Source organism: Leishmania mexicana, chromosome 8 (assembly GCF_000234665.1).
Source record: "Leishmania mexicana MHOM/GT/2001/U1103 complete genome, chromosome 8".
NCBI classification, from domain to species: Eukaryota; Euglenozoa; class Kinetoplastea; order Trypanosomatida; family Trypanosomatidae; genus Leishmania; species Leishmania mexicana.
The window spans coordinates 739791-763889 of NC_018312.1; the positions used below are offsets into that span (position 1 = coordinate 739791).

At 60.4% G+C, this 24099-nt stretch overlaps 6 protein-coding genes across 6 annotated transcripts in view; all 6 read right to left on the minus strand.

Moving 5' to 3' along the window:
• LMXM_08_29_1060 (conserved hypothetical protein) overlaps nucleotides 1–2978 on the minus strand; it is a gene marked incomplete at both ends in the record, with an annotated part of 3231 nt that extends 253 nt beyond the window's left edge. Inside the window, one exon of the mRNA XM_003872401.1 lies at nucleotides 1–2978. This exon is cut by the window's left edge and continues 253 nt beyond it. Coding sequence (XP_003872450.1) covers nucleotides 1–2978 — 2978 coding nt within the window.
• Nucleotides 2979–4786: 1808 nt separating this feature from the next.
• LMXM_08_29_1050 (putative KU70 protein) lies at nucleotides 4787–7633 on the minus strand (the record flags this gene model as incomplete). Its single annotated transcript, XM_003872402.1, has 1 exon — nucleotides 4787–7633. One exon carries the CDS (start codon nucleotides 7631–7633, stop codon nucleotides 4787–4789), a length of 2847 nt encoding a protein of 948 aa, XP_003872451.1.
• Nucleotides 7634–9771: 2138 nt separating this feature from the next.
• Nucleotides 9772–15468, minus strand: LMXM_08_29_1040 (conserved hypothetical protein; the record flags this gene model as incomplete). The annotated part of the gene is made up of 1 exon (XM_003872403.1): nucleotides 9772–15468. One exon carries the CDS (start codon nucleotides 15466–15468, stop codon nucleotides 9772–9774), a length of 5697 nt encoding a protein of 1898 aa, XP_003872452.1.
• A 1853-nt stretch (nucleotides 15469–17321) lies between these two features.
• On the minus strand, nucleotides 17322–17915 carry LMXM_08_29_1030 (conserved hypothetical protein; the record flags this gene model as incomplete). The annotated part of the gene is made up of 1 exon (XM_003872404.1): nucleotides 17322–17915. The coding sequence occupies one exon, from the start codon at nucleotides 17913–17915 to the stop codon at nucleotides 17322–17324; it is 594 nt and encodes a 197-aa protein (XP_003872453.1).
• Nucleotides 17916–18971: 1056 nt separating this feature from the next.
• On the minus strand, nucleotides 18972–21137 carry LMXM_08_29_1020 (conserved hypothetical protein; the record flags this gene model as incomplete). Its single annotated transcript, XM_003872405.1, has 1 exon — nucleotides 18972–21137. One exon carries the CDS (start codon nucleotides 21135–21137, stop codon nucleotides 18972–18974), a length of 2166 nt encoding a protein of 721 aa, XP_003872454.1.
• A 1801-nt stretch (nucleotides 21138–22938) lies between these two features.
• LMXM_08_29_1010 (conserved hypothetical protein) lies at nucleotides 22939–23991 on the minus strand (the record flags this gene model as incomplete). Its single annotated transcript, XM_003872406.1, has 1 exon — nucleotides 22939–23991. One exon carries the CDS (start codon nucleotides 23989–23991, stop codon nucleotides 22939–22941), a length of 1053 nt encoding a protein of 350 aa, XP_003872455.1.
• Between the last annotated feature and the right edge of the window lie 108 nt (nucleotides 23992–24099).

A 24099-nucleotide genomic window follows, 5' to 3' on the forward strand; every position in this document is an offset into this window, starting at 1 on the left:
TCCGTGAGGTTGGCCCGGGTGAGGTCGTGCACGCAGCGCAGAAATTCTGTGAGGACCTCATCTTGTACGTGGTACAAGCACGGCGTGAGTCCGTCAGCTGCTAAACCCCCGCCAGCGGCGCCCGGTGCAGGCACGAAGACTGACGGCGCTACCACAGAGCGGTGAATGCGTCTTTGAGGAGACGAACTGAAGTGCACGGGGGACAAGAGAGCGACTGGACACTGCCGAGATGACAAGTTGCCGAGCACGGCAGACGGCACCGTCACCGCTGAGGCGCTCGAAACAGCCGGTTTCGGTGTGCCGCGGCGGCATTGCGCGTTGTGGCTGCGCGAGAGCTCCGTTTTCCCTGGAGGCATCGCGGAGCTGCGATGCCCTGACGAAGACGTGGCGACAGGCATCACTCCCCCAGACTGGCCCTCCGGTGGGGACTTCGAGGCCCCGTAACGATCGCTGAGGCTTCCTGTGGCGGTCGCCAGTCCTGCGTCTTGCGACGGCGGGGATGAGGAGAGAGTCGCCTCCATGGCGGACGCTGATGGTCGCCCCAGAAGAGGCGTCACCTTTTGCTGACTCATCTCCAAGGAGTCGGCAAACGAGTCATGCGGCCACAACCCACCCTCGGAGTCCAGCGAGATGACCCGCTTGAAATGCAACCCTGCAACCGACGAGTGTGGGGAATCCACTGTGGTGCTGGCACCCATCGCCACTGGACGAAAGCTGTTAAAGCCCGACGACGTTCGTAAGATGTCAACGCCGCCGCTGCTGAGCTGCAGACCACTATTGCTCTTCGTTATGTGAGACGATGCAGCAGAGGAGTTGCCATACGCGCCGGAAACCGGCGCCAACGTGCCGTTGTAGTGCACCGCCCCATGGGCAGACCCGAAACTGATCCCTTCCACCGACACCGGAGACGAAATCGACGTAGCGCGGCGCAGCGACTGCGTCCGGCTCACAGGGACTTCTAGTCGGTGTGGTCGACGAAACAGGCTCGTGCTGCGTAAGTAGGCGGCCGCAGCAGCCGACGACATCTCCGCCGAGTCTGGTGACCGCTGCGAGACGCTCGCGTTCGGATGGCTGCCTACACTCCCACCACTGCACGACTGCGATTGCTGTGCGCTGAACGGCGGCTCCTGCAGCGGCGAGCTCACGAGGGAGGCGGACTGCAGCGACAAGGCCGAGAGGGCGCGTTGAATGCGCAGCGACGAGCAGTGGGAGACTGGATCGGCGTCCAGGAGAGCGGTCACGAGCGTGGCCGCGCCTCCACTGCCACCGGCGTGTTTTGGTGCCGCGAGAGAAGCACCTGCTGAGCCAAGTAAGCTCGGCCTGATGACCGTCGCCGCGGCGCTGAGGTGGCTTGCTCGGCTAGGATTCTCCACGGCAGAGCGAGCTGAGGACGGCCGTGTCTTATAGCCGTCGTCGTGTGAGGTGACAGGAAACTCACTAGCGCGCGAATGGGAACGAGTATTGGCACTACCTGCGCTGATGGAGCGAGGCACGCTCTTGCCTGCATTCGCCAGCACCGCCCTGTCGCCTTCGTTGCCACTAATGCCGTTCCCCTCACTGAAGTTGTCCGCCTCGTCCGCACAGCCGTCATTACCGTCTTCGAGTACATAAGCGCGCAGGTAGGAAGGAATGGAAGATAATGCAGCGCTGCCTCGCTTCACTGGGCTGCTACCGCCACGAGCCCGGCGCGCAACGGTACCGTCAGACACCGCGAGCGGTTTCAGCTCGCCTTCTCTGCTGTGCAGCTCAGCGAGGCCTGGTACTGAAGTCCGACCTCCGGTGAGGGCTGACGGCGGGGCTTGCGATGCCCCCGCGACAGCAGAAGACGTATCGACGCCGGCGGAGCCGCGGCAAGATTGCTTACCAACAACGACGCCCGCTACTTCCTGAATGGGTGTCCTGACGCCGTCAAAGGAGAAACTGCTGAATGTTAGCGATGCTGCTTGAGCAGCCCCCAGAAGCGTGTTTGCGCCTACATTGCATGTTGCCGCAGCTGCACCAGCACGTTCTGCTGGGGCAGCGCGCTCACCCCCGCCGCCGCCACCCGCCATCTCAAGAGAGCGTTGGATAGCAGCCGCAGCCTCAATCAGTGCACTCAGGGCGGTAATCTGCGGTGCAGGATCGCCGTCATGCGCGTCTTGCCGCTCCTTGGCCGCCTCACCCAACACAGAGTTCTGCATCACCGCAGGTGTTGGGACCGCAGGCTCCTCGCTTGTGAGATTGACTGCCACTGTGGCACGCCCATCGCCGCCGTCAGCGCTCAAAGACGCCGGAGCTAACGGCAACGCTGCCGGGGCGGCCGTGCTGCGGTCACTCAACAGCCGCGCTGTCCCGCGTGTCATTCGGACAGACGAGACTGGCGTGGTGGGGTCAGCTGGTGAGGTCCCACAAAGCGGCTCGCTTTGACGGACGTACGTCCAGACAGCGGCGATCTCCAGCGCCACACGACCCAGGAGATGAGCGATACGGCGCCTTTCGAAGGCGGAGAAAGAAGCACCGCTGAGATTTCCCGCCGCAGGTGCGGCGTTCGCCGCTGCACCAGTCCCGGTAACGGGGAAAAACGCTGCTTCAGCGGCATCACTGCGATGAGGACCGAGAGGGAAAGAAAAGGCAGCGGTGGACTGGGCCAGCTTGAGCGATGGGTCTGCGTGCGACAGAAAAGACGCCGTTGGGTCGCGTCTATGCGTTGCCAACACCGATGTGGTCCGCGATGAGGTGCTGCTGCTGCTGCCGGTAGTGCGCGGCGTTGCTGCGCCGCGGCTGCTATCCTCTCCCCCCTTCAAAACGTTGTAAGGGTGTTGCTCTCTGTACTCGCACGCCCGCAAAAGTCGCGAGAGTTCCCTCTGAACAAACTCGATACTCTCCTCCGCCTGCTGGGCGGTGAAGACGGCTGGCAGAAGAGGAAGGAGATGAGGACTCGGCGGGGGCGGCGATGCGGTGCGGGAAGAGTGCGCGTTGGGTGCTCGAGGCGCACGCATTTGCGTCTAGCAGCAAGGAGGAAAAAAAGCGAAGAGAAGGGGCAAAAGGGAAGACGAAGGACACACACACGCGCACGCGCAAGGGCGAGACACGTGTCGGGCCAACAAAGGAGGGCTCCAATAAAGCGGATCAGAATGAAAGGGGACGGGGGGAGGGTGGGAGGAAGAGAAGCGTTGTTCGGCTGCGGTGACAAACGATGCAGCGGAAGAGAGGGAGGATGGCAGGCAGCGAAACCGTCGGGGGAAAGAAATCCGAAGCACCGAAAAGAACAAAATGGGGAGAGGGCCACACCTCGGCCACACACACACACACACCTAGAAACAAGCAAGTGGCACTGCCCCAGTGCCAACCAACCAAGAGCCGAATGAGGTGGCAATAACGTCAGGCAGATCCCCCACGCGCACGAAAAGTAGCGTGGCAACTCAAGGACGCAAGATATGAGTATAGGAAGCCCTTGTGCAAACCATGCTCATCATCGCAGTCAGAATGGGAGAAGCCGCAATAGCACGACGGCAACGAACAGTGGTTGGGGTGAGGGAAGACAGAGTTGTGCACATGCGTGTGTGTGTGTGTGTTTGTTCTTCTACGGGTAGAGAAGAAGTTTGATGGGCACGTGTCTCGCTGCCTAGTGTGTTGCCTGAGAGAGGGGGCGAAGTGGGGAGGCAGCAAACACGTAGCGGAACGTTTTTCGAGTCACAAAGACATCCACAGAGACGGGGATAGAGAGAGAGCGACACACGCGCACGCGCTCGAGTGGTTCGCAAAGCTGAAAGTGGAAGCAATAAGAGCCGCGAGAAGACACAGGGAGAGTAGCCGATCGGCCTCGTTGCCGCCTCTGCGTGTGAGCAGCTCCACTCCCCACCCGCCTACCCCTTACCACAAAAACACTAACTACGTCGGTGACGGGCGCGGCAGAGAAATGCAACAGTGTCCCACACAAGGACAGCGGGGGATAAACACAGAAAAAATCTCCAAGAATAAAACAAGAAACGCTCTCCCGCGCGCGTGTGTGTGGATGCGAAGCGTCGGGACCGAAGAGAGCGAGTTGAAGAAGGCGGGTAGAACGCAAGGAAAGGGGTGCGGTGGGTGTGTCAGATGCACATACAGAGAAAGAGATGAGCAGTCACCAAAAGGCATTCGCATGGTCTGTGCGCATGTGTCGCAAGGGGGAGGGGAGGGCAAGAGGCAGGTGAGGCGAGAGTGCCAGCCCCGCCACGCCGTGCTGCACGCACAGAGAACATGTATGTGGATACAGTGTATGCGCCGCTGCCTCCAATCGTTGGCAGACTCCTAAGTGTGTTAGCGGGGGAGACACAGTATCGGTAGGTAGACTGCACGTCACTGCTGCTGTATCCTGCACCGCTGCCACCCTCTTGCCTCATAGCCTCCATTTGACAAGCTTTTGCTGCGGCCGTCAACGAGACCAACATCGTCGCTGTCGTCTTTTTGAATGCATGTATATATATATATATGTGTGTGCATATGCCAACGCCGTGGTGATGAGGAGCGAGGTGACATTGGGGGGAGGTGAAAGCCTCTTCCCTGAGCGAAAGCATCGAAGAGACGCGGCAGCAGCGGAGACGAAGAAAATAGACGAGGCGCGCACCAAATAGCTGCCAACGTAGCAGCGAGCAGACTCGATCGAAAAGGAAAAGGTCGAGGGGAGCACAGGGCTATATATATATATATATGTATGAGAAGGCAACCGTGTAAAGAGCGCTGGAGAGGGCGGAGAGGCTGCAGAAGCGTAACAGACGTCTTACCGACCACCAAAACCTTGCCATCCCCTGACGTCCCCTTATCGTTCTTACGATGGCAACGGAAAATGTTGCTTGACAAGCTCGATCAGGTCCGCCTTGCGTCTTGCCCCGCCGGAGCCCACGTTTGCAGTCGCCAGGTACTCCTTGAGTTGAGGTATGATCAAGCAATCCCACGCATTCTCAGCGGCAGCGCGGCGAATCAGCTGTTCGATGGGTACATGACCGCCATCCTCTTCGGCGGAGGCTGCAGCCGTCCCTGCTGCGCCGTCGCGCGGGCGGCGCGTCGCCGAGCCTGCCACGCGCGGCTGTGGGCAGTACAGGAAAGCGTTGTAGTCTTTTCCCAACACCTCTTTGTTGAAGCTCTGGAAGAGCGCTGCGAAGCTTTTCATGCCCTCGTAGTCGGGAAGGGTGTTGTCCAACTCCTGCAGCGGCTTCTCTGCGTCATCCGTAGAAGGACCTTCCTCCTCCGCCTTCGCCGCAGCAGTCCCACCGCCGGGGTGCAAGGGCCTGTCTGCCAGCGGGAAGAGTTGTCGGGCGAGGTCTTGCAGTTTGCGGTACTGCCGCTGGAGCGCGGGATTGAACACCGCATCTATTTGGTAGGACACTGTCAGCGCATTCACAAGCTGCTTTGCAAGTTCGAGGTGCGTTGGATCAACGGAGCTGTCCGCCAGTACAGGGGTGGCGTGTTTGTCGACAAGCGTGCACGTGCACAGCTCCGGTACGGCGCGCAACTCCTCGGCGTACGGAAGAGGCACCACGTAGAGCCCCATCCCATCCACTGGCACCTGATCGCGCATCTCAGGATGCGCTGTGAGGTCTGGCGATGGCACCAGAGCTACAAGGCGCGGCGCTGTGGCGGTTGAGCTGCAATATTGTGCAATCGCCACCTTCTGCTTGGCACGCAGCCGACGCACAAAGAGGACAAACAGGCGATGCGAGTGGGCACCCCCGCGCTGCACGCACGAATGAAGGAAAAAGCTCCGTCGCACCACATGCTCCCGCTTCACAGCGTCAACGAGGTCCTTGAATAGCAACACCGTGAAGCCAGGCTCCGTCCCGGTTGCCGCCAACTCCACAATTCTCTTGCGCTCCTCGCTGGTGAAGTAGACGCGATCCTTGCCAACTGATGCGTAGTAGCAAAGACCGTTGGGGTGCACGTCTTCCTGCCCCATCATCGACTCGCTCGTGCAATTCTTTTCGTTGCAGAGGCGTTGCAGCTGCTTTGTGGGGCTGCCGCTGTCCCCTTCTTTGTGCCCCGCACCGACCCCATCGCTGTCCTGGCCAGCTGCGGTGGTACGCGCACTTAGGTGAACGACGCGGCGCAGCATGCGGTTCGTGCGCCCATCCAGCCACTCTCGCTGCGGAGGGCAAGCGCGCATGAGAGGAATGTACAGGCTCACAGCCATCCGCGGCACGGCAGCAGCTCGCGGCGCCTGCTCTTCATCTCTCGCGCTCGCTCCAGAGAGACCACCGATGCGAAGCAGGCAGTGCTGAAAGGGCCGCTGCGGATGTGCGCGACGCACGACAGAGCCGAGCAGCTGCTCCAGCGCTCCAGAGCCAGCATTCATGTGGATTGCACCCTCACCACCGCTCACGAAGGCCTCACTGCGGGCTTCGGCCAGCGCCGCCAAATCGTCACCGTCACCACTGGCACGAAATCGCGCAGCGGCCGCCTGCATCTCTCTCAGTAATGGACCCCAGAAGAAGTCTTGCACAAAGCCCGTTGCGGTCGGAGACGGCGAGTCTGACTGACCGAATCCCCTCTGGTCGATAGTGGTGTTCGTAGTGGCAGCGGCAGGATCAAGCGACTGACCACGCTGGTTGGAAACGGCAAAAAGCAGACGCGCAGAGCTGCCGCCACTGCTGCTGCCGGTACCGTCTGCGCCTACTGACGTCGGGGAGGAGATCGGCTGCCCGTCCCGACGGGCGTTCGTCGCCGTGCCTGCGACTGTAGAGGTGCTGCTTGTGCGCAGACCGCCACCACTGCCGGCGTTGCCGAAGCCGAAAACTTCGAGCACAACACCTTCCTTGCCTAGGTCGCATGCGCGGCTGCGGCACAGGTTCCACTCATGCGCGTCACCGCCGCTCGGGTCGTCGCGGTTTGTGAAGACGAAGAGGCGCCGATGGCGAATAGCCTGCACGCTGCGGAGGCTCAGCAAGATGCGCTCTGCCTCCCAGAGTGCTTCGCTGAACTTGAATGCGGGAGAGGCGGTCAAAGCTGCCGGAAGAGCAGCCTTTGTTTCTGCGCGACCGCTAGTCGCAGACGCCGCGGCGAGAGCGGGGGATGTCGATGCAGTGGACCAGTGACCGATGTGCGTCTCAAACTCCTCGTACGCGGCGGATCCGGAAGCGCCAGCTGCCTCCAGCTGCTCCACTTTCTGCATGCATTCCGTGCCGATGCGAGTGGCCTCCTGCACCACGTAAACCCCGCGGAAGCCCGTCGAGGGGGCTGACGTTCGTGTGTTGTACAACACGATCGCCACGACGTCCTTGCTGCCGCACATCATCTTCTCTTTTAGCAGTGCGAGGATGCACTGCATCGTCATGGAGAAGAAAGAAGGGGACGAGCCGACGGCGGCGTTCGAGCCCCCCGTAGCACCACTACTCATAGCTACCTCCTGGCCAGTGGTGGGTAGTGCGAGTTTCGCGACACCACGAGTGTGCGCCGGTGCACTCGCTCCGTTTTTACCAGCCTGCGTCGTCTTCGCCGACTCGCCAGCTGGCAGCACTCCGAACATGCCCTCGTTGCAGTCAACTAGGCACACAACGGCATCGCGCTGATTGCGCCGCCACAGCTGCTCACGACACTCATCGAGGTCGAGCCCCTCGGTGTAAGTGCTCTCTGCTGCAACGACACCAGTCGTGCCCTCGCCCCACTCCGCAAACTCATCCATCGTGAGCTGATGACGCGCTGTAAAGGATGGAGAGATGCGATACGCTGTGTGTGGTGTATCTGTGTAGTTGTGCTGTAATCTATGCGGTGACCGCTGGGAATCGGCAACGATAAGACGCAGAGAGAGAGAAGCCAGTAGCTGTCCGTGCCACAGCTGGCTCGTGTGTTGTGGTGGGCTAGCTAGGAGAGCGCAGTCCCTGATCCTTAGGGGCTACTGTGTTGTAGCCTCTGTTTGCATGCAGCTGTGCGAGCAAAGATGAAAGGTTTGCTCTCACCAGGAAAGGATCGCTAAGCGGGGGGGGGGGGGGTAGTCACCAATAAAGCAAGGAAATGCAGGAGGGAGGGAGAGAGAAGAGCAGCAGCGTGCGCAATCGGCAGAACGGAGGACGGATTTGAGGAGCTACACGCGCCGCTTCGACGCTACAAGAGTGCAGAAGGCGTACACACCAAAGCGCACACCTTCGGACAAAAAAGGCACCCACGAATGCTCCGGTGAGACCCCCCCCCCCTGCAACTTCGTGTCATTCCAGAAAGATGGAGGAGGGGACGACCCCCCTCCTCACCAAGAGCGGCCATTGCATGTGTCAAGAACAGAGAGACATCACACAGCGCGCGGTGATGAGGGCTGTTACTCTTTCCTGTACAGAATTATCCTTCCTGTGTCTCCTCCCCTCTCCCCTCTGTGACTGAGCGCTTCCTCGACGCCGGTATTTCCCATCTTACTGTTGTGATTCTTTGTTGCCGACTGCCGCTCACACCGCCCTGCCTCTGCGCTGCCACCGGTAAGTGAACCGAAAACAGCTGAGCATGTTCGCTGCGTGTGTGTGTGTGTGTGTGTGTGCCAGGTATGGTCGCATACATACAAGGAGGGGGAGAGAGTGGCAAGGGAGAAACGATCGTGTTCACGTAGAATTGGAAGAAAGGCGCAGAAGATTGCACAGGAGGTGCTCATCTGCGCGCACCATTTGGCCCACGTGCCGCTACCTCCGCCTTCCGCAACTGTCTTGATTTCCACGCTTGACAGCATAAAAGTTGCTGACCGGCATTCAAACAAAAAAATCTAGTGCGCTCTAACCTCGTTGCGGGAACTCCTCCTCCTCTGCTGCCAACCTCCACTGAAACACGCGCACTCCGGCAATGGCCCGGGGAGAGGGAAAGATGATGGTGACGGCGATGAGGCTCCCGCAACGGCGTTCGAGCACGAATCGCACTCTGGCGAGGCGCACACGAACACGCGCACAGGAAGTAATGACACGAACATACAGCGAGCGAGCGAGATGACGGAGCCCGCAACGGATAGGACGAGAAAGCAAGCACACAAGTCCCTTCGCAGCATCGGAACGAAGAGAGAGAACTATACATACGTACACAGCCCGTGTCCGAACGGGAGGGAGGAAAGGGGAGGGGCTGTGCTAGAAGGGACTGTCGGTTGCAGTACTGTACACGTCAGCTGGTAGCGGTGACGGTAGTGGTGCAAGTGAAAGAAGAAAAGCCAAGTAGAAAAATAAAGCAGCCGAACAGTCTCTAAAGGCTGCAGATATCTAAGTGAGGACACACGCACACAAGACGAGGGGAGGAGGTATGTCCACCACCACCCCAATGTGTGTATGTGAAGGCCAAACGTGAAACGCAAGCTATAGCCGACACGGCATCCCTGCGGCAGCACACGCATACGCCAACACAGATACAGAGAGAGGCACAAGAGCGGCGGTGTGAGAGGGCGAGAGGATATACATGAGAGAAGAGCCAGTCCTCTCCACCCCACCCCCCTCCCCACCACCGGCAGCGCACGCGAACTCTTCCCCTCCCGGACGAGCGGGAGAGGCAACTCAAATCTCAAATGCCGAACCACGGTTGAGTGGCTCCACCACCACCATTACCCCCCCAGCGCATCTTGGCCTCCTCACTACTTGCGCCCGCACCTTGCAGGTATCGATTGCCGTCCGTGAAGCATGTGAACGCCGCATCTGTCTTGCTGAGCACCACTTGAAGTGCAACGACAGGAGACGTCACCAGTAACCCAAACGCCGATCCGATACCCGTCCCTGCCGCAGTGAAGGGAGTGGGTAGAGGCTGAACGGGTGGGACTGGCGGCATTCTTGGTCGATCCGCCAGCGACGCGCAGGCCGTGTCATCGCTCTACCCCTCGTCGGCGTCGCTGTCCTCTGAGCGGGGGTCCATGATCATTCGAAAATCGGCCGGCTGCTCGGCGGGAACTTCGGACGGCGGTGTCCGGGAAGGGGCCGGAGTAACGGGTGTCGACCACAGCCCCGACGACGGCGGCGCTGGGGTGAAGCGCGGCTTCGGAACCGCCAGCGGTGCTGCTGGCGCGGCAGCCCACCCTTCCTGCTTGCCGTCCTCGCCGCGTCTATCCAAGAGGCGCTTGTACGCGGCGAAGAAGTCCTCGCGCTGGCGCGTCCACGCCTCGTAGTCGCCGAGGCTCAGGTGCACAGATGGACTCTGCAGGGGAGCAGGGGTAAAGCCCAGGCTTATTGAGCCGATGGTGGCCACCACGCGCCGTGGCCCGTCCAGTGCAGAAGCGGCACCGCCACCCAACTCATTGGTCCCAGACCCCGCTGCCGCCAGTGCTCCAGAGAAGAGAGAGGTTCCCTCGTCCGAGCCCGCTTGCTGGTCCTGCCATTCCTGCACGCCAGACGTGTAGCGCCACACCGGATCATCCATTGGGGTGGGGGCATCGGCCAGGTACTCGAGTTCTTGCTTCATATAGTCTTGACCGGCCTCGGCGCGCAGCGCGACGGGGAGCAAGGCGGGACGCAGCGGTTCGCTGCCTATGTGTCGATACTGCATCCGCCACGCCTCCAGCAATTCAAGTTCCTCCTTGTTGGGCTTGCTAAGGGTCGCCTCCAGCGCCGTCAGGTACCTGCCTGCGCGGCCGTTGCGCATGTGTGCCAGATCGCGCTCACGCCGCTGCTCCTTCGCCACCTCATTCAGCCCGTCCACATCGCGTTGGATGCGGCGGATGAGCATCTCGGTGGCCTCGGCGTCCGGCATGATGAACTCCTCCTTCCGCCGGCCCATCTGCCCTGCGTTGCCGGACGGGGAGGAGCTGCCGCAGCGGAAGGGGTAGCGCTGGTGACTGCCATCTCCGCCGCAGAAAGAGCTGTTCAGGCCACCTTGACGTGAGACGCTGCGCCGCAAGGCCGCGGCGGCTGCCATCGATGTGGACGGGCGCGAAAAACGCGCTCCATTCCCCCCAGCACGGTCTATACTGCCGGTGCCCACGTACAGCTCACCGCCACCAACGGCGCTGGCGTGGATAGTGGGCGGGTACTCTACCAAGTACTCCGGCACCGGCTGCAGCGGCCCGTAGCCCTCCACGAAGAGGGCAGGGCCTCTGCACCGCTGGCTGCCTCGGTAGAAGTGCTCCACAAGACCCGCACCGGGCGCAGCCACCTTCGCAGTAACGCTCGTGGTTGCCACATTCGTATCGGCCACTTTCTGCAGCAGCGGCTGCACCGACGCTTCTGACGTGAGCGGTGGAGCACTCCCGGCAGTGAGGCAATTGGCGCTGTGCCAGCGATCCCGCGCCGTGGCCCGCACCAGCTGCGGGTAGGACGGCGCCCTGTTGTCTGTGAGAAGTACACCGTCGTCCTCGGTGCCAGCCTCACTTCTTTGCGGCGCCTCAGCGTCCCTCGCACTTGCGCTCAACTTAAGCGACAGCGCCAGCAGAGACGCCGACAGCCCGCCCGTGGCAGTAGCACTCAGCATGCTAGCCGTAGCCGCCGCCTCTAGCCGCTCAAGAAGGCTGGGCCTCTGCAGCTCCTGCGCGCGTCGCTGCGACTCCACCGATGCGGGCACTGGCGGTGCCATATAACCGGAGCCGCTGACGCTGCACCCGTCCCTGACTTGCTGCGCTGGAGACGCCATGTCGAAGTGCGCGCTAGCCCACGCGGAGCTACAAGGGATGTCGTAGTGCTTGCACAGCAGCTCGATCGCCTGCGCTGGGTCTCGCTGGGCCAACCGCTGGAACGCCTCCTCTTTTTTCTGACGGCTACTTTTGCTAGGAGAGACGCACAAGGACGACTGCGTCGCCATCGAGCCTGCGCGGACGGCGTTGCCGGGACTCGACAGAAGCGCCTGCTGCTGCCCAGGACGATCCGGCGACGGGGTGAAGGCGGCTGCAGGAGAGCTCCCCAGTCTTTCCGTGTCGCTGTTCAGCGACTGCATCTGCGACTCATTCACCAGCACCAGTGTGTCAGGCGGTGGAGCCGCAGCACTGCCGGCAGTGGGGCTGTACTCGCCCGAAACTGCTGATGGGTGAAAGAATACCGCTGACGTAGCCGCCGCCTCGCTGTCCATGCGGGACGCCACAGTAGTTCGCATCATGGTGAACAGTTTCCGTGTCTTGCTACGCAGCTTCGCCTCCGTCTGGACCTCCGCAGCCTTCTGCTGCGTCTCAGCAGAGTTGCCGTCTTCGAGATCTGCAGCCGCGAAAAGAAAGTTGTGCTTCGTGTAGCGATCGTTGGGGGTGACGGACATGAGGTGCCGGCGTCCCCGCTGCGCCGGCGGCCCGACCGCGACGTCCGGGTCCACCATCGAGACTGAGTGCTGGATGTGGGCGATGTCAGGCAGCTGCATGACGTAGCCGACGGCGATGGCCTCGCTAAGAGTCAACTCGTACTTTGGCCTCTCCCCCTGAAGGAAGATGTGCACAGGGGCGGGACTGGTGTCGGAGAGAACGCTTGCGGCGGTGCGTGGGGCGCACATGGCTGTCACAGTTGCTGCCTCTGTCTCAGAGCGGGATGGCTCGCTCTCAGGCGGTGACGTGCTCGCCGTCGCCCTCGACCGCAGCGCGGCTCGATTCCGAACGGCAGCGTCGCGCTGATTGATCTCCTGCGCGAGCGCGGCCTCGTGGCACTGCTCAGCCATCCAGGTGCGGTCGCGTTCCTCAAGCAGGCGCACCATGCGATGCAGACGAGGCGGCAGCGGTAGGTGGCTGTGGCGACCGTGAGCATGTGTTGCGGCTTTCGATGGCACGTCCTTGCCGAAGAAAGCCTGCTTCACTAGGAAGGCGCCGGTATTTGCCAGCCGCTGTCCGGGGACAGCGCAGCTACCGACGCGCGGCGGGCGAGTAGGTCGGCGCCGTCCATCACTGGTTCGAGCGGTGTTGCGTCGGGACCCTGCAGCGGCAGGAGTGTCGTTTAGGCTGGGCAGAGGAACGGTGGTGGTCGCAGAGCCAGCGGCGACAGCAGAGATATCGCTGGCGATCTTCCGATGCTTGCCGCCGGGTTCACCAGCGCCTTGACGCTGTTGGAGCTGGCTCAGCGCGACAGACACCTGCTGACCTTTTCCTCCGCTAAGGCGGCTGATGGCCACCTGACGAGCAACAGCATCGAGAGCCGTCTGCGGAATTGCCGCGTCTGACTTGTCAGCCACACAGCCCAAGGTCGAGTAGTTGATGTCCTCCCACCGCACATAGTCACGATAGAGGAAGCACAGCGCCTTCAGGTGCACCTCGCTCACCGCACGGCCGTACATGAGGTAGCTGGTACAGCCTCCGGGAGGTGCCCCCACCGTAGGCATGCGCTGCCGACCAACAGTGTCCACCTCGATCTCTGGTTGTGGGGTGCCGAAGATTTGCTTCATGAGCTGCGGTGTTCGGCTCGTGACCAGACCCGAGTACCGGTACAGCAGGTCCATCCGCCGGAGTGCGTCGATGAGACTCTTCACCTTAATTCGCCAGCCCTCCACCATCGTGCGCGCAGCAAGCCCCAGTGGCCATCGATGCGGGATCAGACATCCCTCGCCCAGCACGTCCCCTGGGCCGTATGTGGCGATACCTTCACAAATTGTCGACACGGTGCCGCGCCTGATGAAGGTCATCTCGGTGCACCTCGTCGACCTGCTCGCCACAAGCGACCCCGGTGTGTAGATGACCGGTTCGAGCCGCTCCTGGATGAGGCGAATAGCAATATCAGGGAGCGGCTTCAGCAGCTCGGAGCCGGCCCGCAGCTGCTGTGCTAGGGCGCGCGTGAAGCGCTGCTCGCCCATCCACTCCACGCGGAGAACCGCCGCCTTCCGTAGCAGTCCATCACGCAGGGCGGCATCGCGCTGCATCAACGCGGCGAAATTTCGGCGCGGTAGGCACCACACATCACACACCGTGTCTGCCCGCAGTATGCAATGGCGCGGCTCGTGGAAAAGCACCGACAGCTCGCCAAAGGAGGCTCCCGATTCCACCACCTCCGCTAGCTGGGGTCCGGGTGCCTCTCTCAAGCACCAGCAGCCGCACTCGTCGCGTGGGAAGCTCGACGTCACCAAACCATCCTGTGACTCCCCTTTCATCAGCAGACCCGGAGTAATGCCGCTCTTCGGGACCACGAAAACGTTCAGACGGCCGCGCCGCAGGAAGCACAGCTGCCGAGCAGACGCAGGCGTGTGCGGGCAGGTCATCACCTCGCCAGGCATGTATGTGCGTGGCACCATGTGCGATATCAATGCACGAATCGTATGCGCCGGAGCATCCTGCAGCAGCCAGCTCTGCCGCACTAGCAGCTCTGTGGCGGCATAGTCGCTGTAGAGGGAGCGGTGCCGAGCGGCCACGATGAAATCGGCGACGGTGCGGGCGGCCCCACGCGGCACAACTTCGCCCGGTGCGGCGGCGCACCACGGCACGTACAGGTTCGGAGAACACTGCAGCCGCTCCGCCCGCTGCTGGGCAGCGATGTCGATGACAGCGGCGTGCACATCGCTCGTGCGGATTCGGAAGGCGTCGACGAACTCCATGTGCGTCGCTCCCCCGTCGCCCTTTGGACCCTTCAACGTAGCCGACGCAGTCCCTGACGCTGGCGCAACGACAGAGGTGGCCGAGACGGTGTAGCACACGTACTTGAATGGCGCCAGTCCAAGAGCCTCGCCGGCCCCCAGCACTGTCGGGCCGCACACCTGCTCTGTGCGGGTGGGCCGCAGCGTCGGCTGTCCGGCGGTGCGGCTGGCTCGTCGCAACGAGCGCTGGATCGCAGTCGTTACGTTGGACATGGATGCACCATCCACGTTCGTTCCGCCGCCACCGGCACCGGTGGAGTTGTTGCATCCGATCGAATCGGCCGCTGCGCAATCGTCAATAGCCAACGCCACTTCAGACGCGAGGCCACCGCCGCACAGACGCACCACATCCTTGGCCGAGGTGAAGTACATCCGTCGCTCCCTGCGCACTCCAAAGCCGCCACCACGGCGCTGATGCTGAGGCGCCGGAAACTGCGCTTGCGTTTGTAGCTGGAAAAAGGTCGCGGACACAGTTCCTGCCACGATAATGTACACAAACGACACCTCGGGCGGCTCACGGGGGAAGACCAGCACCCCTCCAGCCTCGATGCTGACGGGGGCGACTTTGTCCTTCAAGCGGGCAATGACATCCTTCGGTTCTAAAGACATACTAGCCGTGCCTCCGTCCAGCATCAGATCTCCCCCAGCCGTGTTGAGTGCCCGGGTCAGCGACGTCAGCGCGTCTGTTACCATCTTCGCATACGCTGCCGCACCTTGGACGGTGTCCCGAGACGGGAATCGTTGAAGAACGTTTCGCTGGCGCAAAAGGAGCTGCTTCTTGAGTCGCATAATAGGGACGAAGTACTCCCGCAGCGCCACTCCTGGCAGGGCATCAAGGGTCGTGCTAATGTACGTAAGGCGGTCAATAGGAATCCCATTGACCTCGATGGCGTTGTCGCGACTGCTGGAATGCGCGTTTCCGCCGCCGAATGCGCTGGAGCGGCGGCGGCTGGTGTGCCACGCGCTCTGGCGGCGGTGACCGGGATCGCCGGAGTGCTGGGGCGCATGCTGGATAATGCCGGGTGCGCCAGGTCTGGCTGCCGTGAGCATCAGTGGAAGAGGGTACAAGTTGAGAGAAAAAAAGTAAGTGAAGAAGAAAACGTCGTCTAAGCAGCGGGAGGCAGACCTTTTGTCCCGAAGCCTCGGTCGGCGCCCGTGTATGGGGGGAGGGGGGAATATAGTCGTCCGCGCTGCCGCAGGGCCGGGCGCAGTGAATGGCAGAAAGAGTTCGATGAACCCGAGCAAGGGTAGGGATACGCGACTTGTAGAGGGTCTAGTCACGGCATACGAAAAACAAAAAGAAAGGAGACGGCAAAACACGCCGAGGGGGGTGGGGAGGCGTGTGTTTGCGAGGGAGAAGACGACCCGACTAGCCAGCGTATCGGTGTTCCACTCTCTCAGTTCGGTGCACGTGTGACGATTTCGCGCCGGTGCCTTTGAGCGAGGGCGCCTACTGAAAGGGTAGCGAAGTGCGTTGGGGTAGTGACTGGGGATGCACTGCGAAGATCAGCACACACACACACACACACAAACACAAACAAGCGTATACGCTGTTAGGCGTTGGCACGTCGTCGTCTTCCAGGCTTGAAGTTGTGAGGGGCGGGATGCGGAGAAAAGGAGGAGAGGGATCCGAACAGAGAGCGTGAAAAAGCGAATGCGCCCTCTCCTGTGCGTCACTCATGCGCACCATCAATGCCGTCTCACAGACTCAGCAAGCGGCATTGAAGCCGCACATCTTTTGCAGAGGCGGCTCCAAGAGAAGTCCATGGAGTATCAGAGCAGTGTGTGTGCGTGCGAACGTTTTCCACTCCGTCTCTCATTCCGAAAGACTTTCGATGCGCAGGGCGATGTAGCGCACACGACAGCCCGCACCCGCGCGGGTGGTTGACCGCAGAAGGGTGGTGAGCGCTGGTCGGTGGAGAGCACGGTGCGACAGACGCAACCGCGTAGGGGAAGGGCAGACCACGTTTCGGTCTTTTCTGTGGTGCACCAATGTGTGCCATTCATTCCTTTAATTGCGTGTTCTCGTGCACGATATCGCCTGCCATTGGTCAGGCACTTGACGACTCTCACGAGACCGTGGTGGAGGCTGCAATGAGGGGAACCAGCACGCACCTCTTCAGCCCTCCCTGCTCCACCTAGTGCACGGAAACTCGGAGATGCGCGGGCACCCACGGAGAGCGTGCGCCAAGTCACTTCACATGGGCAGGAAGGAAAAAGATGATGGAAAAGAAAGAGGAAGAGAAACATCCTGCAACAATTGTACATGCTTTACATCGCAGTTCTGTTGTTGCTGGCTTCCGCTAGGAAAAAGGGGAGAGGGTACCAGGCAAATCGGTCGGAGAAGGGCAACAACAGCCACCGCACCTCCACAACAGACACGCATTCCAAGAACCAACAAGGAGCCAGCACTCACAGAGAGATGAGGCAAAGGACACAAGAAAGGGACGCAGACGGCCGCCCTTGAGCACTCGACAAGATGACGGCCAGCACAGCGGAGGAGAGGGGAGGGGGGCAGGAACGCGCGGGTGACGGAAAGCCGCGTCCTCAGCGCACAGAGGAGGGGGTGAATAAGAAGACAATGTATCAAGTCAAAGACAAGGTTCAATATAGATAGATATATACGTACATACAACAGTGCAGAGCTTCTTCGGCAACCGCAGGTCTCGCCTTCTCCTCCCCTCCCCAAGTTTTCGACGTCGGCACGCTTCGCCCCATCAGACTCTCGTGCACCTGCAGGTGCAAGCGGAAACGTCTCAGCGCCTGGAATACAGGAAAAGAGGCGTTGCGTACCGTGTTGGGTTCGTGCACTCGGGCAGCCCCCCTCTCCCTGCCAAGTACTTGCGTAAGCGTGCGTGACTCAAAATAACTATCAAAGTGGGTAGAGACAGTCGCAGGGCAGCTTAGCCCGTCCCCTTCGTCGTTGAGAGGCGGTTCGCCATCACTTGCTCGTCGTCGCGGGAGATCTTTGTCGTCTTTGGGTCGTACGGATAGACGTACTTTTTGAAAAGTTCCTCGTCGCGTTTCTCCCAGTCCACGTGCGAAAGGCGCTCCACGCACCCCTTCAGCTCCTTCTTGCCAATCTTCTTTGCCTCTGCGGTTGGCATGTAGCGCGAGTAAAGCTCTTCACGCCGCGCCTGGCTCCTCTTGCGCTCCTCCTCGTAGATGCGGCGCACCTGGTCATCGATCTCGCTGGAGTCCATCTTCTTATCATTCTTGTGCATCTCTTCCTCCACCTTGCGATCTCGCTCAGCTTTGGAGTTGGCAAAGCGCTCCACCTGTTGATCATACATGCGGGTTACCAAGCGGCCCTCCTCATCCTTTGAAATATGCTTCTGCATCTGTGCGCGTGTCCGCTCCAGGGTGGCGCGGTGCTCCTCCTCGCGCTGCTCCGTCAGCTGCATCTGTCGGTAGTACAGGCGCTGCACGAGGTTCTCCTCCTCCTCCGGGGAAAGGCGGTGCTCGGTCATCAGCTTGTAGCACTCCGTAGCCGTCATCCTAACGCAATGTGTGTGGACGCTCCACGGCAAGTCTGCAGAAGCTCCCAAGCTAATGCGGGACAGAGCCCCGAAAAGGATATGTATATATATATATATACTTCCAGAAGTGCTTGTGGCCGTAACGGAGACGATTGCGAGAAGAAACCGTCCGCACCCTATACGGAGGAAAAGTGGCGGAGAAGCTACTGGACGACGGAGCACAGAGAAAAACAAAGGTTTTGTAGAGGGAGTGGCGAGCGAATCAAGAGACAAATTGATTGTGTGCGGATGTGTGTGCTTCCTTGAGTATAGCAGGTGCTGTAGGAAAGCAGCAAACGTGCCATGAAGCGTCGATAGATGCTTGAGCATGCGTGCGTGTGTGTTGCATCACAGGTAAAGCCAAAGAAAGCACTCCCGTAGAGGGAGAGAAACGTCCAGACGGGAGACGTGAAGAATAAGAAAAACGCAATGGGAGAGGAGGTGTCGCCTGTTCGCTGCGCAGAGAGGAGGCAACATGGGCGCACAAAAGTACGAGGGCATGCTCTCACGAAGAAGGCCTTGAGCGCAGAGATGAGGAAGGGGTGAAGCACCCGTGCGCATCGCGAAGATACGCCGAAGATGCGCGGAAGAAAAAAAAATTAAGCGGATGCAAAAATCTCCGAGACATGTCACCACAGAAGTGCAGCCTGACGACAGCACATAGTCTCGAGCGCCCGTTCCCCCCCCCTCCTCTCCTCCCTCTCTCCTTGCTTTGCAGACCGCACCGAGACCTCGTGTTGTCAGCCTCACCATCAGCGGACATCGCCTCGGACGTGACAAACTCACCGGTCGAGTGCTGTGTGTACGTGCGTCCACGTGTGCCAAGCCACGTGAATGAGGGCAGTGTGGGGTTACTGAAGCTCTATCGATCTCTGTGAACAACGAGAAGACACAAGGCAAGCAAGCAAACGAGGAAAAAAACAAAGAGTGGCGCCTGCCACGACCGTCAAGGTAGTCGGAGAGGTGGCCGCACAGGAGTGTTGGAGTGGAGCTCCACTCCTGACGACATGGTCCCTCTCTCGCCCCCCTTCCCGGTCACTGTCCGCGATTTACCTTGAGGTCCTCCGTGAAGACCGCGTGCGCCTCTGTGTAGGCGTTGGTGGGGACGTGGAAGTATGAGTCAGCCGGCTGAGCCACATTAATGGTGCAAGGTGCCCCTCGCCGCACAAACACGCCCATGTGCCCGGAAACCTGTGCGGCTGCCACGCGGTCACTCTCGGCAGCGCCATCGCCAAGACTCTTGTCGCCCACGCTCCGCTCCCACTGAGCGGTGATCGCCTGCTGCATCAACCGCTTCTCCCGCTCGCTGGCGCCGTCGTAAAAGTGCTGTGCCATCTCGCGCACATGTGGAGCGGCGGCGATCTCGGGCAACACATCCAGATGCGCGTGGCCCATCAGGACCGACCGATGCTTTGCCTGCTGAATCTTGGTGAAGGTGTTCTCGAGCGACGTGCTCTGAATGAGAAGAACAAGCTCGTAGGTGACACCGTTGCGGTACTCCGCCTCGCGAAGCAGCCGCGTCCGTTCCCGGTAGGCCTGCAGCTCGTTCGGCGACGAGGCAGTCGATTTTCGACTTCGGCGACCGTTGTGGACGGGGCGCTGAGAGGCCTGCCATGCCGCGTCCACTTCGTCCGCGTTCATCGGTAATGGCACACACGCGCTGGAGGCGGAGATGACTTCCGGGCAGCAGGCGGCAAAGAAGGCGCTGAACTCGCGCTGCAGCTCCTTCTCGACCTTCAGGTAGGCCTGATGGAGAAGCTGCTCTTTGCGCAGCACGCGGTCCGTCGCCGCCCGAGACAGCACAAACTCCAAGGGAGAGGCTGGATTCAGCACAATGTCCACTTTCTCCGGTACGATGGAGGCGTTGTGCAGCAGTGTGGAGACATCGGCAAAGTAGCCAATCAGGAACGGTTGCAGGAAAGGTCCGAACATGGGGAGAGGAGTGGCTTGCTTTAGTTGGAAAGGTGAGGTATTGGCGACAGATTCCCAGTAGGCCGCCTTCGCCTCCTCCGCCGCCGTCTTCGCCGACGCCGCGCCCGCTACATTCTCCTCACGCGACACGCTTGCCCTCGCTGCTCCAGCTGTCCCCTGACGCCTCCCCGCATGTCGTTCTCGAAGGACGCAATGATGCCTGGAGGACGCTGCCCTGCGTCCAATGCCCCTCACCTTACTTGCGACACCACATGAGCGCTTACGCGCACGAGTGCGCACCGCCTTCTTCGCTGGGGAAACGCGACACCTCTCACTAGACACACTCGATGTGCCGCGCTCCTCCTCAAGGCCGTCCATCAACATCGTGTTGAACAGTGCATCTGCGTTAATGGGTGTGTCGTCAAGCGGTGTGGGAAGCGCTATCTGTGCTGCGTCGCTGCCAGGAGAAAAGTCAGGGGCGGTGAGTTCTGTCGCCTTCAGTGCCATACATGCGCGGCCAGACATGTGTGCTTCTGTGCCGTCTTCCGGCGCAGCTTTGGCTTCCCCTTCTCCAGCTGGCCGGCCCCCCTGCGATGCCGAGCCGTCGGCATCGACCTTTTCCTGCATCTTCACCTCGGTAGGGGGCTGTGCCTGCTGTCGCGCGTGCCGCTGCTGCCACCACTCACTCTGGAGCAGCGTTTCAGGCAGCAAACCCATGATAGGCACTTCACCACCAGCAGAGGCTGTGGTGCTTGAGCCGGATGCCCACAGTACCCCACTCGGGTCGCGCACCGCAAACCCGAAGCGCTGGCAGAACAGCCGCAGATATTCGAGTGACGTGAAAACGGGTAGCGCTATGTAGTTGTCCAGAGCGAAAACCTGCGGCTTCACGTCGTACGGGTCCCATCGCCTGCACACAGGGGACGCAAAGGAAAGCAAGGTGCTGTTCACCAGACGCTGCACCAATTCCAGATCTGTCCGGGCATCTCGATTCTCGCTGATGCACAGCGCAATCGCAGCCTCGAGGGCGTCGTTGCGGGGCAGCAGCTCAAGGGCACGCAGCTGCGCAGCTGCCACTCCCGGTGCCGACGCATCGCCGCTGCTGTTCGTAGCGCTGGCGCTGCGCTGCTCCTCTCGCAGGAGATGCTGGAGACGCCGGCGCTCCTGCAACTGCTCCACAGCTGCGCGGTTTGTCTGGCGAAGATGCTGCAGTCGACGGCGCAGCGAATAAAATCGGGCGCCACGTGCCGCAACGGGCCTAAAGCAGACCAACGTCGTGGACAGCAGCATGTTGACAATGGCCGCTTGTGCGCGAGGTGCAGTTCGCTCAATCCTCCAGCACGGCGGAGGTGGGTCGCTTGTTCGTTTTTTTCTCCTTTCTGTTTTGCTTAGAAAACGGAGCCACACGGCTTCTCTCCCTTTCACGCACTCACTCTGTGCCGCACACACACACGCTCGCGCTTCCTGCCCCGAGACCTCTTCAGTTCGCGCCCGCGGAAAGGGATGTGGTGTGGAGCGATGGAAGAGAGACGAGGCGTGTGGCAGTCGGGTGTGTAGTGGTGCTTCTCGTCAAAGTACCTGCGCGGCATCTGTGACCCACACGCACTCCCTTGCCCCCAATAAAACAGTCGCACAAAACAGAAAGGAGAATGGAGAGGGGTGAAGACAGAAATTCACGAGAGAGACGCACAAGCACATAGACACACGTTGTCCTGAACGATGCGTTGAGTCTCGCCTTGGCGAAAAACACCAACACACAATAGAAAGAGGGTGGAGCCGACAGCTGCGCTCTGATAGCTCACGTCCACTGCTTTGAGTCTCAAAGGTTCTCCGGAAGGTAGGAACGACGTGAAAACTGAGCAACGTCGCAGAGAAGACACGCGCATTCACAGAGAGAGAAAAAAGTGCGGCTGTATGCGAAAGACTATCGCTCCTTTGAGACGAACTGTCGATCCGTGAAGAAAGGACCGTCGTGGCTACCCCCTACCCTCTGCCTCCTCTTCTATCTTCACAAGCACTTCAAGTCTCCAATAGCATCTGGAGCATCACCCGAGTGTGTGTGCGACGCCCTCTGGGAGGTCGGAGGGGTGGGAGATTATTCCCCACGTCGTACTTAGCCTCGACACTCTAATTCGCGTATGTTTGTTTTTTTTTTTGGGGGGGGGGCTGCGTGTGTGCCTCCGTCTACTACTCTGGACTCTACCACGCAGGAAGCACGGTGGACATCGCGAAAGAAAGACGAAGGAGAGAGAAAAAATAGAGGGGAAGGACAAGTAGTGGTCGCTGAGGTGGTACTGGAGGTGAAGCTTACGAGCACGGCCACAGACACTACGCGACAGCGCACGGCAGCCAACGCGTCCGCATCCACAAGGATGCAATCGGGCAAGGGAACAACAACAAAACAAAAAAAAGAGAGAAGACTGCGCCTCCGTCGTTGCATACAACAACCACCCATCGAGCGAGGAAAAGAGAGAGTAAACGAAGTATAAACAAGATCAAACAAAGATCATCGAACACATGGAGCGGGGAGAGGGAGAGAGAGGTGTGAGGTGAAACACACCGCTTCTTAGGATTAATCTGTGTGTGCGTACATGTGAGCAGAGACGCAGCTGTGGGAAGGGGAGAGGGGGGAGGGCCGGAGAAGGATGGAGAAGGAGATCCAAGTTCTGGGTCGGTCAGTCACCTGTTTGAAAGGGAAGGGAAGGTGATGAGGGAGGGTGATGGCGGAGAGAGAAGCCAGTTTGAGCCGACGACGCGCGCGAGAGGGTCTCGATATCGGTGTGTAGATCAGATTCACACTCCCTGTAAGAGTCGTGAATGAGTTGCGCACTATCGGCAGTGCTCTTGGGCAGCTGCGCTACCACGTGGCCAAGAGGCTCCAGAGGAGCCGCGGCGCGCAAGGGAGGGAAGGTGAGGTCCTTTAAAGATGAGCCAGGGTGCTTGCAAGCAACGCGAAGCGCATCGTGCTCACACCTTGTCCTCCGCCCCCATCCTTCTCTCGCAGGTGCCCCTAACATCCCTGTTTCTGCCCTCGGCTCGTGCCTGCCGCCACAGCAGCGCGTTCTTTTGCTGTGCTTATGCAGCATCCCGTCTAAGCTTTCGGCGTGGGCAGCGGATTCGTGCATGTCGCCGAGAGATGGCTGTTGAACGTCAGCACGATTTTACCCCACGCCTTGCTGTCGTCGAGTCGCATGTGCGCTTGAGCCACCTCCTCTAGCGGGTATGTCTTGCTCGCCACCGGCACAATCACCCGCTCATTCATGTAGGGTATTACCTCCTTCTCGAAGGTGTCTACTAGGTTCTGCTTGTAGTCGTCCGACTGGCAGCGAAGCTTGGAGAACAAGATGTGCGCGCGCTGTCGCAGCAGAGGAAGGCAGTTCAGGTGCACCGTTGCACCGCCCATGAAGGCGAGCACCACGATGCGGCCGTCCTTCGCCAGCACCGCGGCATCCTCGGAGATGTACGACCCACCAAAGACAGAGTCCAGGACAAGATTGATGGCACCCTCGCCAAGGAGGCTCTTCACCTTCGGAGAGAAGCACATGCCGGTCTCATCCGGGGTGCGGGTTAGGTTGATGCTCGCAAAGTTCTTGCACACCTCCACCTTGGACTCTGAGGAGGTGGTGACAGCGGTGGCCTGGAAGTACTTCTCGACGAGCTGTGCCGCCACAGTACCGACACCGCTGGCTCCGGCATGAATGAGGACTGTTTGGCCCTTGCGACAGTTGCCGTGGTACTGTAGTGCCTGCCACGCAGTGAGGAACGCCTCTGGAATTGTAGCTGCCTCGATAAAGGAGTAGCCTTTCGGGATGTGCATGACACTGCCCTCGTGTGCCACGGCGTACTCGGCGTACCCGCCACCCGGCAGCAACGCCATCACTTTGTCGCCCTCCTTGAAGAGCTTTACATCGTCCCCTACCTGCTCGACAATGCCCGACACCTCCAGCCCCAGAACCTCGCTACTGCCTTTTGGTGGGGGGTAGTGGCCCTTGCGCTGAGCCGCGTCGGCGCGGCTGACGCCCGCCGCACTCACCTTTATTAGGATGTCCCTCCCGCGGGTGATGACGGCCTTGGGTATGCGAGAGATTTGGAGCATGTCCGTATCGCCGAAGCCCTTCAGGGTGACCGCACGCATCAACTGCATGGTTGCTAAAGGAAACCAGATTAGGATATAACGAAGAAACAAAACGAAGAGGCAGAAAGCGCAGATGAGAGACGATCTGCCTCCCTCCCTCACCACCACACCTCCCTC